Source organism: Sparus aurata, chromosome 14, assembly GCF_900880675.1.
Source record: "Sparus aurata chromosome 14, fSpaAur1.1, whole genome shotgun sequence".
Classification (NCBI taxonomy): Eukaryota; Metazoa; Chordata; class Actinopteri; order Spariformes; family Sparidae; genus Sparus; species Sparus aurata.
Genome location: NC_044200.1, coordinates 7630593 through 7647315, shown reverse-complemented (window position 1 = coordinate 7647315; position 16723 = coordinate 7630593). Strand labels below are relative to the sequence as shown.

The 16723-nt window shown below is 41.9% G+C and overlaps 1 protein-coding gene across 1 annotated transcript in view; it reads right to left on the bottom strand.

Moving 5' to 3' along the window:
- The window catches only part of camk1da (calcium/calmodulin-dependent protein kinase 1Da), a 69264-nt gene that overhangs the window by 33459 nt on the left and 19082 nt on the right, over positions 1 to 16723 (bottom strand). Inside the window, exon 2 of the mRNA XM_030440033.1 lies at positions 3683 to 3814. Coding sequence (XP_030295893.1) covers positions 3683 to 3814 — 132 coding nt within the window. The remainder of the gene's footprint in view (positions 1 to 3682; positions 3815 to 16723) is intronic.

Here is a 16723-nt window from a genome sequence, read left to right as displayed (position 1 = left end):
CATTTCGTTTCGTCTAAGTACATATTTGTCAGGGATTCAAACCCATTTTCATCTTCCCCTCACCTTTCTGCTAATTTCTGTCGGTTCTCTCCTGATTTCTCCATGGTTACGGCACTGTGATGAGGATGTTTGTGTGTGTGTGTGTGTGTGTGTGTGTGTGTGTGTGTGCGCATGTGTAGGTGTACATTCGTTATCCTAACACCTCATACCTTGTAGAAACACGATTGATTTTGTGAGTGTTTGGGTTAATCATCTTTTGCATTGTGAACAGTGGTAATTCCCCTTGGTCTATCTCCTTCAAACACACATACACACACATACGGGAATCCACAGGAGGCACACAGGTGAGCATCTAACACTTATTATGGAGCGCGTGACCTCTGCGATAGCGGAGCTTAGACGTGACTCACACACACACACACACACACACAGACACAGACACACACCAGACGCAGGCGTGCAGGTTGAAAAGGGATAATGTGTGTGTATTCAAGCCCTGCCTGGGATAATGAAGAGCTGGCAGCAAACAGTCTGAGTGTAATGGCAGAGGAGAGCATTCAGAGAAACCCTCTCATGGATTATAGGCTTTATGCTACAGTTAGTTGTTCTCATTCATGGATTTCTCCTGCATGTGTCCTGTGTTACTGCTCCACACGTCTGGAGCAGCTGTACACTCGAAGTTTTAATGTTTGCCATTCTTAACCATTTCATATTTATTTATTTATCTTTTTAATTATTTTCATTCATCATAAGCTCTGACTTCTGCTGAAATGACATTGGTGATGAACAGAAGATGATTCTACAACAATTTACATAATTGGTCAATTATTAAGTAATTGGTATCATGTGGTGTGTGTTTCGTCAGCATGAACAGTCTTGGCAGTTGCCAGTTTGTGGGAAAAACCCCCCCACATAATTTGCTGAGTTCTTTAGTACCTGACCAGCATACAGCACGTTAACTAGCTATTGTTGGCAACAATAATGTTAGCTAGCATTAGCAATGTTACCGTTAGCTAACTAGCTAGCGTTAGCAGCTAACATAACATTAGCTAGTGTTAGTAAATCAGCAAAAGGCAAAAATAATTATATTTGTAGACAAAAAGTATGGAGTATAGGAGTTGGATGGTCTTGAAGGTGTAATATGCAAGAATTGGCTACCTGTCAAATTTACAGACAAAACAGCATATCACCAGAGTAACTGCTAACTGCTGTCAACTGTAGCTGCCCTAAGATAGTTAGCTCAGTTAGCTTTGTAGCTAGTGGTTCAGACTGTTGTTTACACTGCTATAATGAGAGATCTGGACCAGGTTAGCATGCTAACTTCAGTGGATATCTCTGCAACACAATACATAGACATAATAATGTCAGTACAGCTCTTTATTCACATTCTGTTGATAATTTGACTAAAATCCTTACACATTCTCCTATGAAACATGTTAAAATAAATGCTGAAAATCAACTCATGACAACATGAGGATACAAAAAGACTTTGCTTGGCAACAGCAATTTATTTTTTACTATTTTATTAAAGCGATAACTTTTTTTTATATTTGAGTGACCATCACAGCAGTATCGGAGAGGACAGCAATCTTTATTTTTATTGTTTAAGTGACATCTTAAGTGACCCACTACTGCTGTGACAAAATAATTTCCCTGACTGGGACCATTAAAGTAATTCTATCTATCTATCTATCTATCTATCTATCTATCTTGGTTTAGTTACAGATAATGAGAAACTGTTTGCACACAAGCTATTTTTAGGCTGGGACAGTCCCTGAAAATTTGGTACCATGGGAATGAATAAAAATACATGCTAACTATCATGATGGCGTTGGCCAGTAATCACTGTTGTACATTGTCACTGTCAGTGTTTGAGTTCCTCCACATTAAGACCAAATTTGTCATCTTCGATGTTCTGTCCACCAATTTATCCGTTTTTGCAGTGGAAGGACATCACAGTCTTTCTGATTTGTGCCGTAAAGTAATCCACCTGATTTCCTTCCAAAGCTGACCTGGTGTATCGTAGTGAACAGGCTGCTAGAGAGTGCCAGTCTGCTCACTTACGCTCTCATTTGTTTACACTAATGACACCCATTTGTCTAAATGAATGTCTACATCCCTCCTTCATTACTGGTGGCAATTCTAACTTCCTCTTATGTTACACAGTGGAGCCAAATCAACAAATATATTGTACACTATCTAATTGCACAAAACATGTGTATTGTATTGCCACAGCATAGAGAAGCCCAGCAGTTTGACATTTCTGTGTAATTGCGTTGTAGCATGCTCGTGTGATTCCTTCTTGTTTTTATCTGCAGGAGGCAAAAAGTGCTTTTTCCAGAGGCTTGTGTGGACCATTCCTTGTACTCTGAGTGCACTTCAAGTGATAGGCTAAAAATTTTGTATTCTCATCTTGCTTTTTTCCAGTGAGAGGGTTTCAATCTTTTCAAAATCAACTAAATCAGACAACCTCCCTAACTGCTTCACTTATGTATTCAACCACTGGAATGTTAAATTCCTTTTTTCCTTTCCATGGCCCAACCACTCACATGTATCTAAAAGGAAATATATGTAAGAATGTTTTGTTTTTTTCAGTTGATCATGTGGCTGTGATTGTACAGTGATTGCACAGTGACTGTTACTCATTGTTGGGGCCACAGCAACCCTGGTTTAAATCCGGGTCACGGCTGCTGTGGTAAGCTTTTTGTCTTTGGTTTAAAGGGGCAGTAAGAGAGATATGGCATGCATTTTTGTTTAAACAATTAACCCTACAACATATCAGTGACAATGTTATGTCCAACATGTATTTTGTTGCAGAGATAGCCTGCTAACCAGCAAACCAAAGCCTAGCCTTCCCATTTCAGAATACCACTTCAAAAGGAGATGGTGAATCACTGTAGCATCCAGTTGCTCACAGTTCAAAATGAGAAGATGAAGAAGTAGCGCTGCCCTGAGGGCGTAATTCAAACCTCTCGTCAGTCATGTTGAAAGCACTGCCCGTGGTTAGTCCATTGAAGAACAGGTATTCAATAAATGACACAGAAAACGCAAAAATGGCAAAGGCTCTTTGCTAGCTACCACTTTCAGCTCCACCACCTACTTCCACAAAGAAACCACATTCGGTGGCAGATAAAGAAGTGATAGAAATAGAAGCAAAATATGCATTGACACTGGTGTTGCTTCCGAACGCTGGGGACAGCTCTAGATGAGTCAAAGGATTTTCTTCTAGACTGGTAAGCTGTTGTTATAAACAGCTGTAAATGCTGACATTGGCTACAGACCGTTTTTTTGGAGAGGTGGACACTCCCGTCTCATGCTGCTCCTGATTTTTCCTGAGTATGAATTCAGCAGGTGGCCGATTCTTACATATTGCACATTTAAACTCCAACAAAGAGGCCAGTATCCAAACAGAATCCACAGCAGGACTCCTGTGGTTAACAGTGTGCAGCTGTTTCGTGCTCACACAGACAGAAGTCTCAGTCGTGATGTGTGTGTGTGTGTGTGTGTGTGTATGTGTGTGTGGTAGGTGGGCTGTGGATCGTGACCTGGGGGCGGGGGGGTTGGGGGGGAGGCGAGGGGTGCGTGGAAGAGAGAGGAGATGCACAGTTGCCCCGGTAACCAGGAATGAGGAGGATTATGTGCGCGTGTGTGTATGTCTGTGTTTGTCTAGCAGCACACTCACTTCCTGAGCACGGCGATCTCGTTCTCGATGCTGCTCTCCTTCCCCTTCAGAGCCTTCTTAGGGATGCACTTCACGGCGAACATCCGGCCGGTCAGCTTCTCCTGAGCCAGGACCACCTCGGAAAATGCTCCTCTGTCAACACATAAACAAAAATATCATGTGAGTCACACGCAGATCATTTACTGGACAATATAACCTTCTGTTCTCTGGTGACTGACTGGTTTTCACTTTGAAGTTTTCATGACATTCTGTCAGCTGTGGGGGGGAGTCTGTACGCCCCGCAGGGTTTAATCTCATCTGAAATATAGATCCTGCTTCTTCAATCTACACCCTCACATACACCAGCAGGATAAAAGCTAGATGCACACTGAGTGTGTATATGAAAGATATTCAGCTCAATCAGCAGCAGCATATAGGCAATTCGAGGACAAGCACCAGTTGCCTGTCTGCTTTCAAAAATATGTCTTGTTAGCAGTCCTTTCTTGTCTTAATTTGTATCATTTCCACAGCATACATTAAATCTGCATTTTTGGCAGGGAAGAAAACCTGCAAGCATCAATCTTCAATTAGATCCCCACAAACTTCAGCAGACGTTAGCAATTTCATTGTTGCATTCTTGGAGTAGAACTCGAGTGATTTAGTGTTTTACTTGCATAAAGTCGGAGCAAAGATAAAAAGAAAAGTTATCAAAGGCCAAGATAACCTTTTAGATAGATAGATAACCTAACTTTTAATTCCCAGTATGGGACAAGCATTTCCCGTAATTGAAATAGATAACAGGCTGCAGGATCAACTGATAAATAACAGCTGACAAGCACTGGGAAAGCAGTCTTGTTTCAGGTATGGACATGGCCTGTGTGTTTTGGTGCACGGTCCACATCTGGCTAGAGGTAAAGTGAGTATTAAATATCATTTTTCATCATTTTTAAATGTTGAATATGTAAGAATTGGCCACCTGTTGAACTCACACTCCCAACAAATAGGGGCAATAGCTACCTGCTGCTCACAGTATTCTGTATGACTGTAGCTTCCGTGAGCTTGTTAGCTCAGTTAGCTAGGGGGAAAAAAAATAAAATAATCGTATCAGGATTCTTATTTTGAACCAGAACAGAACCCATCAGTAAACCCTGCCTGCATGGTAAATGAGCAAGTCCTTCAAAATCCACAATGTTAGTTTTAACATGACTTCCGTTATAAATTTGTCTCAAGCAAGACGACCCTGATTTTTCAGCTCTCTCCTGAGTCACAAAGGGTATTAAAAGTGCTCCTTCAAACCATTTTTATAGGACTGAGACTCACATTTCAGTGCCATTGCTTCAGATTAAACATCGCAAAAAATGAAAACTGCTTTTACTCTAGGTGAAAAATACAGTCAGTGTATCTCTAGATTCACTGTGTGAATTCAGTTATTTTGCCCTTGAGATCCCATTTACAACCGGCACAGGTATCAAATAAAATGTTAATATGCAGAAAATTACACTGAGACGGTAATGTGATTGGATCTGCCGAGTGTAACATTAGAACATTAGCCGTTTCTTTTATCTATTCACTCAGAGAGACCGCTATGCTTGAGAATAATTTAAAGTTTTTGTTTTCTTGCATCAAAAAAATTGATAATCTTCAATAATAATCACAGCACCAATATTAGGCAAAACATTCGGAAAAAGGAAATTCAGCCATGTCTTTGGGGTCTTGCATGTGTGTTTGTGTGTGTATGTGTGTGTTTGTGTGTGCGTCAGGAAGACAAGCAGGGTGATGAATGAAGATGAGCCCATTGTGAGTTAATCTGGCTGAACCGCATGTTGACTCCTGTGTCGATCTGCCTTCAGCTTCACTAATATCACATTAGAGCAAACATCTCTCTCTCTCTCCTTATCTCTTCTCTCTCACTGTTTCCCTCCCCTCTTTTTTCTTCCCTTCTGTCATCTTGTCCTCTACAACATTCAGGCTACCTGCAGCTGACACAAATCGAAATTTATAACATTCTGAGTCCTGCTAAATGCAGAATGATATTACATTTCAGCCCGCAAGACGATTCTTTTACGGCGCATCATGGCCTGGCTGATGTTGTTGCTGTTGAACTTCTGACCTTTAGTTTCAAATGAGCTTGAACAAGGCTTGAAATCCCCCTTATAACTGAAGGGGGAGAGAAAATGGTGCAATAAGGTTGTAAAACTACCTGCCTGTAGAAATAGGGCTGCCTGAGTCAGTATCATCTTAGCAGTAAATCTCTTCATAAGAGACAATTCTGTCTGCAGACACAGAGCAACAATAGAAGTTGTGTTTCTGGCCACCAGTTGAATGTGAGTCCAATATTCAATCTCCTTTTAGCTCCACCTTTGGTCTCCACCAACTCCTGGGGGTAACGTATGCTTCATTAGTCACTTAACACTCCACCGTGTTCACCAGTTGGCTGCTAATTTTACCGTCTGCTGTTGTGGGCCATTTAGCCAAAATTAGCTGAAAGAAGCTAAGATGCTCAATGGAGATGAGGGGAACTATGGTGTCTAGTAATAATTCCAGTGGTTTTGCTTATATGTATTTAGCAGCAGTGCACTTCTGCATTGTGTAGAGGTTAACACTGAAGCAACCAGTGCTGAACACTGATTCATGATTATCATCCTTGCAGAAAGGGACAAAACAACTCCACATGAGTGTGCATGTTAGCACGCTGAGAATTTAGTGTTTAGCTTAAAGACCACTGAAGTGCAGCCTCGCAGTGCTGCTTACTTGCTGTAGACTTGACTTGTTAATCTGTTGCCTCATGTGAAGCTTGTTTTGGGCTCCATGGTGTGACTATATTGCGCATTAACAGAAAAATCTGTCACGTACAACTTAACATTGTCATCGGATGCACCAGTGGGCCTGAAATTTAGTTTCAGTTTTTTCAAACAATTGCGGTTATTGCCATTTCTTGTTGCATGTGCTATCATGGACCGTACAAGAAAAACATGTATTAGCACCTTTATTCCTCTTTACAAACATTACCATATTACTTTTATTACTAGGTCCACTAAATGACAAAGACAGGCCTGGGCCAATCACAATCATTCGTCTTATATGGGGCTGGTTTGGTATATTGACTAGAAATACTGTATGTGGTTCGACAAGATGTTCTGTAGTGTTCTTTGTGGCAGGGTAATAGCAGCCAGCTAACCTTACAACACTGTGACTTAGCGTTACCTAACATGCTTGGATGCTCTACTGACACTTTAACTAGCTTAGCACTACAAAAACTTGTGTTGCACCACTATCTAAGATTGCTGCACTAACCTTGTTCTGCTGATTAAACATTTCATTCTAATATCTGTCAAGGCTTTATATCTAAAACAGAAAAGGCACAATTCATGAATTAACATCCATCTCATCTGCCTGCTTGGAAAATTAATTTCACATCAGGTTATCTTCTATACAGTGGACTACCAAATTACACCTTATTAAAAACCTCCTTCACCTTGCTGAGGTTTTTATTCATGGCTGTTGAGTACGAGACATCAATATGTGAGTGTTGCCACGCGGAAAGCCTTCGAGCCCTTTAGAGCCGAGCACATTTGACAAGCCACCCATCTGCCACAAGGCCGAACACAAGCTTGCCATCCCAGAAAACACGCATGGTAAAACGGATCGCTGCTGTCTCTCCTGCAGCGCCTGCTCTCTGTGTTTTTCTCACGCCTCTCCGCAGGACTCTCGTTCTCCCTCTCACCTTCACTCCCTCCTCCTCGCCCTTCCCTCTGCCGTTCCTGTCTCTCACCTCGCGCTCCACACATCTTTAACAGTGACATGTGATCATAGTGCCAGACACTTGCCCCCGGTGATTAAGGTGGACTGTCCGGTGACCGATCAGATCGCTTCAATCGCCGCACATGGCCACGCGGGCACACAGAGTGGATACCTGCTCGCACTGATAATGGCTGTTGTTTTTTTTTATGAAAACCCAGACAGTACAAGTGGGCCATAATGATCGTATTGTTGCATCAGCTGCACACACACACACGCACGCAGACAAATACACACACACTATCTGTTCTTTTCATTCATCACTCTCAGAGAGACTAGTACATGCATGAATGAGCATCTACTAAAAAAAAAAAAAAAAAAAAACAGGAGATACATAGTATAGCATAAGCTCTCAATCTCTCTGTCACACCCTGTGCCTCTGTGTGTGTGTGTCTGAGAAAATGTGTGTATGGGGATGTCTTCTACACAACCGACTGTACTTGATCTCCGCCCTAATCTGCACTAAAACCCCCAGTTCCCCCTAATCCCAATAATCCTAATGCAACAAACACATTATGTCTGATAAAATAAAACAGAAGCATATCGACTGAGTTCACTTTGACGATCATTCAAAATGTCTGCCTCCTCTGTCACTATTACATGATTACACTCCTACACTGGCGTAATTATTGCGAACAATCAACAACAAACATTCCCACTACATCAGAGACAACTGGTTAGCTTGAACTCCAGCTCACACCACTGGTATTGGCAATTACGACACACAGTGGTTCTTAGATTTTCACAGCTGCAGTTCTTATTAATCTTCACAGGTGGGCAGACTGCAGCTGCACTTGCCATTGTGCATTTTTAAATCCAGGATTTTTATTTGGAGGTGTCAAATAATTCAGCGGCGACACCTTATGAAACAGAGGAACAACCGGCATAGTTTATATCTTTTATCGTCACACTGGAAATGACAATAGGTGATGTTAAAGAGGAGGCTTGTGTTGGCGAAGCAACAGAGAATTGTTACCAAACTGCACTGTCCTTCAGCTCCAACGGGCATTTAAGCGTATTTTGGCTCCATGTTTTGCATTATGGGACACAACATTTGGTTTGATATTTGGTTGGATGGCATATGACTGATATACCCTTTTCTTCCACCGCAGCAGCAATAATCTCAGCTGTTCACATACAACCACTCAGATGTAACACTGATAAGGGTATATACAGAAAAAAGTACAATGAGGTCACTATGGTAGGTATTGTTTTAACTACCTCAAAGACGCACTTCTTGGAAGGATGATTGCTGTGCTAAACATTACCACAAAATCTAAATTAACATCAGAAATTAAAAAACAAAACTAGTTGTTTCATTCACTATGAGGAAACATGTTCCTATAATCAAACGGATCCCAGTGTTTCATGCTAACCCTAACCCTTCGAAGAGCCTACCACTGCCATGGTAATTGGTGTCGAAATCAGTATTTGAATGCTCTGGCTGCACCAAAAGAGGACAAAAGACTGATACGGTACAGCTCCTCCATCGCGTTTTATTAGTCCCAAAACCAGCACACATAAAATTCAGGCATGTGCTCTTTATACGAGGGAACGGAACAGAACTTGCGAGGGAGCAGTTTTGCTCCGCATGCACAATTGTTTTTCTCACAAGCACAGGGTTGTGACAAGCAAGCTTGACCCCCGCCCGCTCACTGGCAGCTGCTCAATGCTCACTGGTCCAGAAGGTGGCTGATGGCTCCCCTCCTGTCTTTGTCTCCAATTTGACTCATGATTTCAACTACAAGAGCACCCAGGAGCGCGCATACCTCTGCGAAGGCCCAACTGTCCCCTTTTAGAGGCACTCATAAACACCAACCACATAAATACGCCTGACTGAAGATCCACGCATCATTCCCTGGTAAATGAACAATTATGTTAAAAACTCCTTATCTTGTCCCTTTATCTGGCACAAGTTAAAACAGAAAACAAAAATGAAATTCAAGACAGTCCTACAATCCTCAGTTTATTTTATGATGTACAAGTTAACCCTGCTTTGGCTCCCATCGTGACAATGACATGTTAACACAGTGCTCACCACCACCCTCATCAAAACATCAAAAGAGAGAATAGATGGTGTTCATCCCTCCAGAAGAAATTGAATTTTTCAATTCAAAAGCTTTAGTTGCATGAAAGTCCTGGATACAATTCTGCTTTCAGAGTCATTATCAGAACAAGTTATAGGAAAAACAATGTCGATGTACCAACAACCAACACTGATGTGACTGTCAACAAGATGTGGATGTTGGATCACTAAGTAGCAAGAACGATACTGCAACTAAGAGCAACAAGAAGTATTTAATCCAACAGGAGAGAAAGGCATCCTTTATATAGATATTTATATATGCAGTACACACCCACACCCATACACACACTCTGTTCATTCATGCTGAATATCATGTCTGAATAGTAGCAAGAAGTGAACAAAAAATGAATTGTGCTGAAATAAGGGAAAAGGTCAGGAGATGGAGCGGGGAGGAGAGTGTGTGTGTGTGTGTGTGTGTGTGTGTGTGTGTGTGTGTGTGTGTGAGCATTGTGAATTGAGGCAAAATGGACCTAATAAATAAGCTACTTGCAGGCTCAGAAGCATACACACACCACCACCACCACTGCCAAAACAGCAGTAAACCCAGCATGGTCCACTTCACATTTTCTCAACCCTAAATGTATTTGCTTGCCACACACACACACACACACATCACACACACACGGAAACACACACACACACTTAAGGACCTGTGGGGTTCATTTGATTAGAGGAAAGGGCTTGTATAACATCTGGCAGCTGAGTTCACAAAACGGGCTTTGTGTGTGTGTGTGTGTCGGGGGTTGACTAGCTGGCAGTCCCCGCTTGCCGTTACCCGCGGCAACAATGATTGCATTTCCTCCTGTATGAACCTGTGTAATTGTGTCAGTCGAGCTCCACTGCCTCTGTCAGTCTGTCGAAAAAGGAGGAGATGTATTGGCAGGAACAGCGTGTGCATGTGTCCGTTTCTCCGTCGCACATACCAAACAGCGAAACACACACACACACTTCCTCGCGCACACGCACAAACGCGCACACATACGCGGTGGAAGACGGAGATAGAAACGGAGCGACTAGAATAGGCCGACAAGGTGACAGTGACACATTTAACGTGGAGCCTGACAGCAACCATCAGTGGCTCTCAATGTCAAGCTGAAAATACATTCAGTCTTGGAGAGTTGTTAAGTCATCACATTCTTTTGTGTTTTACTGAAAATCCACCTGGAACCAAGGTGATACTTATAAAAAGAGACGGCAGATTTCATTTGGCGTGTGTTTCTTTTAAATGACCCGGCACTGTTGGGAGTGCGGCGGTGGAAAACATCTAAAATGTTTCAGCGATCTTACACAGCAGTGGTGCCATGAGGGTTTTGGTGTCAACCCGTCTCAGTCAAAGGGCAAGAGCTTCTTTTAGAGGGCCACCATGAAACAGTCATACACAGAGAAATCCATTACAGAAAAAGGCTAAGAGGGCACGGCAGGAAAACACAAGTTGGGATGTGATTGGAAAGAAGACTAACATAAAAACATGTCCCCACCCCCAAAGTATACTTGTTGGACTAATGAACTTACCAGCTCATTAGTTACTAGCTACAATTAGACCAAAAGCAGATATGCTCAAACAAGAATAAAGCTTTGTTTTAGTTTCTGTAGCAGGTATTGTTCTCGATTTCATTTTCCACTGCTAATTAACTAACCAGGATTTTTTAGCTGATGGCCAATCAAATCACAATGTCTATTTGCTCATCTGCGAGCAATGTGAAGTTTTTACCATCTGAAAGACCTTCAGTTAAACCTTTTACTTAAACTGGATAGTATTCCACCTGCTACTAGGTTTGGGCAGATATAGATACTACTGTATATCGCAACATTTGACATCATATGCGATATTTTTCACAATATCAAATATCCAACAGCTGTTATGGCATTTCCTGGCTTTGAAAGGAAAATGCACCCAGAGCTGTCGTGACAGCACGGATCGATCTTTGGAGGTTACTTTGGGTTAACTGGCCTGATGTAGCGGCATGCAAGCAGCACTTTAACATACAGACATGGAGGACTTACTTTCTAAGAAGAACGCCAGCTTCCCAATTTGGCAATAATTTGGGTTAAAAGCGGGATAAAATGCAGGGCCGAGGGATTGGAATGAGGCTTGAAGAAACAGTGAGAATCTGTTAACTAAAACAGGCCACCACCACAAATTAACCGAGTCCATCACCCAGCACAGCTGTGGAAACGGGCAACCATGATATCATCTATTGCAGCATCTGGGCAGGACGATATCACGTCATAAAATTTGGGATTTTGCCCAAGCCTGTAATCTCTGAGAACATGTGGCTCAGGCTGATTTACTGACAAAAGTGTACATTTCCATCTGATATATAAAGGTAGCCTAATAATGGAGAGAAAATGACTTAAGTTTTCTCGAATTAGTATGCTTTCACACCTGTATTAACCAACCGACATACACAGGGCCCTTAAATAAGAGGAGATGATGGACACACGTATCCCCGACAACACCGGTCCATTAATGCTCTCCTGTTGGCTCACAAAGTGCTCTGGTGCAGAGCAGTTGACTTTCATTGAAGCTGTGAAACGGCATTAATGGCGCACAGTAATTGTATTAATTCATTAAGTGCAAAATGTTAACACGCCTCTCACAAGATAATGCTTCACCAAAAACACCCTCCCGTCATTCCAAAGCGTTCCCATCCCTGTTCTTTTCATTGTCACACACACACACACACACACACACACACACACACACACACACACACACACACACACAGACGCACGCACACACACACACACACACACACACACACACACACACACACACACACACACACAGAGAAAAGGATATTGTCAGCTCGGTAGGTCTGTTCCTGCCGGATCAATAATTAGAGGTTTAATCAAAGCAGAAGTGGTTGACTCTGAATGGATTCTCACACACACACACACACACGCACACACACAGCAGAAGGCCTGATAATGACAGAGCATGGACAAGGACAATTATCCACCACCAAACTATCGTCATCACAGAGCAGACCATGCACACACATTAACACACACACCGTTATTTTCATGTGCTTTGAATACAAAGTAATCTGCCTGGATTGCGTGTCACTGTCTCGATGCCAATGAAAAGATAGGCCAGATAGGCCTCCCCCCCCCGCGCAGGGCGATAGCTGATGGGATGTAAATGAGAAAAAGATACAAGGGAAAAAATGGAGAGACAGAAAGAAAGAATAGCAAGAAAGAATAGGTTTGTGTGCGGCAGATTAAAAGGAGAGCGCAACACTGACAGAGACAAAGAAAGAGAGAGACGGAGAGATGAAATGTAGATGTCAGGTAGGCGGTGTCGTTTGGTAGAAAAAAGACCTCTTGCTTCAGTTTTGGGCACAAGCCATTTGGCTCTCAGACAGAAACATTTCATCTGAAGCATCTTCCATTACCCAGCAGGCTGAGTGTTGGAGCCACATTCAGCCCACTGAACCAGGACCCAACTGTTCATTTGACACTGAAAGTTGACTTTTCAAGGCAAACAGGGTTTTCTGGTCACATGAGTAACATCGCTTTTTTTAACAACAATGACTTTTTGGAACACCCTTTCAGCTGAACTTTTTTGGTATTTCAAGAAACTTACATTTTCATAAAACTCACATATTCAGTAATATCAGTGTTGGTTTTTGATGGCATGTGCAGAGTTGCTAGCTGGGAACCTAAGCCTGTTGTTGCACACTAAGAATGCGAAAGTGTGGAGAAGCCTCTTTCGTACAGAGGCGGGAAGGTGCATCCACAGGAAGGTGGGGATTCACTGGAGCCAAATTGCCATAAAAACATAAACAAAGGATAACATAGCCCACAATATCACAAGGTGGAAATATAAATGTGAGTGAAGTGACTAACAAGATACTGAATATTTTCATCCCTTATTCATCTTGGGTTTGAATATTTCAATCATCATAATCATGTTAGCTTCAATTAATCACTAGATGAAGATGGTGCAGAACATTCAAGGTGTGTAAAAACTGATTCAGTGTGTCAAAGACGGATTTAAGAGACAGACCATACCATGTCTCTGACAATACTGAGCACTGAATTTAAAAAAAAAACGCAACAAACGCGACCATGTAACCAAAGTATTTATAATGAAATATAACTTTATTTCACTGAAATAAAAATGAAGCTAACAGAGCGACATTATATACAGGAAATGTTTAAGATGAAAAAAACAATACTGATACTGCAACTAATAACTTTTACTAACATTTTTTTTAACAATAAAAACTGAAGTCGAACAGGCAAAAACACCCTGGAAACGTAGAAATGGACTACAATAGCAGTGCCATGATCATACATGTTTTAAACAAGCTCTCTGAGATATCAACATCACAGCTGTGCTCACTTACAGTTTCAAAGTGGTACCCTATCTGTCAAAGCTGCTTCCATGGTTGTCTTACCGCTCATGTTTGTTCTCATGCTGGATTCCTAGTAAGCTCGTCGCGTTCCAAGCAATTAGCCTGCCATTATTTTGGTAAACACAATATTATCAGATTTTTTGCATGGCCAGCGGTGCAGAAACTAAAACCCAAGTTGTAAAAAAGTGTTGAAGAGGTCGTTTGAGATCGTTACAATAACGTACAGTCGCACAATGTAACTTTACCGGTCAGTGTTTCCGTTTCATCTTCTCATGGCCTCTCAAAAATGATCTCAGGACCTGTTGTAGCTTTCTGACCCACAGGTGGAGAACTGCTGATTTGAATCACTATGGCAACGGGAGGCAAGGCGTGATGGGTAAGGATTTTATTACTGCCGCTGTGCAAACGCAATGGGGCGGAAAAACAGGACTGTTGTCACCCACAGCGGAGCGAGCACAAACAGTTTTCAGCAAAACCTCATGATCCTAAGTCCATATTTAAAAAAACAAACAAACAAAAAACAAAACAACACACTTGAGGTGACATCAGGGAGCGAACGCTCAGAGCGCCCTTCCTCGCATGTCTTCCTATCTCTTTTTATTGCGAGTGTGTGCGTGCGCGTGCACTATATGCCTTTGTTGCAGGGTGCGTAGGCTTAAATAGCACTGTTGCCACGGCAGCAATTAAGTGCCAATTATAGTCTATATTCTCACTGTGGCTCCGACAGCAGAAGATGAAGATGAGCGAGAGAGAACGAGGGAGAGAGAGAGAGAGAGAGAGCACTGACAGTAAAATGCCTGAACAGTCTTCAATGCAATTAAGACAAAACAGCCACGTCAACCAGAATTTGGACTAAAAGCTCAAGACATTGTAATCCAACCCATTGTGCATATGGGTGCGAATAATGGGCTCCTCTCCACCAGCAGTTCCACAACAGACGGCACACGCATGCAGAGCTCTTTTGGACAAAATTAAACATTAACAGAGAAACATGAACCAATGCATGCTGGGCGAGATCACGTGAGGACACTATCTGATACCACTGGCAAAAAGAATTCAAAAGAGATGTATCAAAGCACTAGATTCATGTCGACAAAGACCTCTTACCCAGGAAGTGAGATACAGACCGTGATTCCAAACTGTAATTTGGTGGAAATCAGATAGAGATTCAACTACAAAACCTAATGTTTGTCTGGACTCTTGATGTCTCCGAACTGCAGACAAAATAAACTGTAACCACTGCGATCTGAGACTTATCAGATAGAGGGGTTCCACTTTTCCACAGAAAAGATGCCGACGCTGGGTTAGGCACAAAAACACTTCCAAAGCAGAGCCATGCTGGTGACTCCATGAGGCTCTATTTAGTCAGTGAAGTGCTTTGGGCTCTGCTCTAATGACAGCAAAGCAAAATGCTTACAATGACTAGCAGTTATTATGTCGGCCCTGTTTACCATTACTTTTGCATGTTGCTTAAAATTCAAGTAAAACTGAGGCTGATGGGAATGGTCTTTAATGATGTATTACACTGACATTATACCTCCGCGCGACGTAAATTTATCAATCTGCCTTAACTTCTATTTGTTGTTTGTCTATTTGCTGTGTGTGTGTTACTTGTCTGCACGGCCACTACACATCACGCGTTACTACACTAGATCCAACTACAGGATACGTCTCACAATTTCATACTGTTTTACTTTGTTTATATGAGGCGGACCCTGCCACCTTCCTAGCTTTAAACAGTGTTCTGGTGACCTCAAAATCCTCTGAGAACATCTTGTTTATTCAGTCATGGAAAAATAAAGTTTCTGAGTTTGCATTATTACCTCATTAATATTGTAAACATTACAAAACTAATTGTAACTAAACTTTATTCAAAACTGCATAGCACCCCTTTAAGTAGTATAAACAGAACTACTATGAATCGATGCTGTCTGCAGCTGCCTGTGTATGCCTCCGTTGGAGAGTTTAATCCACGTTTAAACACACAGTATGTAATTACTCCGGCTAGTGGTCTCTCAATCAAAACATGACATGAGATGAGATGCAAGTTGTGTGGGATCCACCACTGCCGGTGAAACCTAGATGACTCGTTTGTGGTTTTATTTATGTTTCATTTGGTCACGTTCACCGAGATACTTCCTCACTCTCTGACTGAAAGTTAAGCAACACGCAACGAAATGACATGCAATGCCACCTGTAATAAAATAAAGGATTTCTCTGGGACAGAAGTACACAAGTCGACAGAATATACTGTATAACAAACATCCAGTTGTTTTTGTTTTTTTATTTTAATGCAGGAATGTTACATATCATATCTTTTAGGCAGCAGGCACCAGGGTTAGGCACTGTATATATTCTTTTCACAGTTAAGTGTTCTGTTGCTGCTCAACATTGTTATTTGGAAAATGTTTTTGACGTGACGGATTTGGTTAATTTACTTGCTTATCCTAATTAATCTCAGCTACCTTCACAAAGTTGTTTGTCTAACATTCATTCCGCAAAGCCTTGTGGAATGAATTTCCCTGAAACGAGAGAAACAGTATTTGATTGAGGTGTGTGTGTGTGTGTGTGTGTGTGTGTGTGTGTGTGTGTGTTTGTGTGTGAGTGTAATTCAGTGGAAAAAGGGAGTGACTACAAAGGAAAGAAAGATGATGCTTCTTGTCCCCTTTGTGTGTTCGCATGAAACGGACACGGACACATGCACGTACAGTCACACACTAAACGCAGCCTAAGAGGTATGGATTCGCCATGGCAACAGCCCTGACCACTACTGGGATGTCCCTTCTGTTTACATTAATCCCCATGGAAACAGCT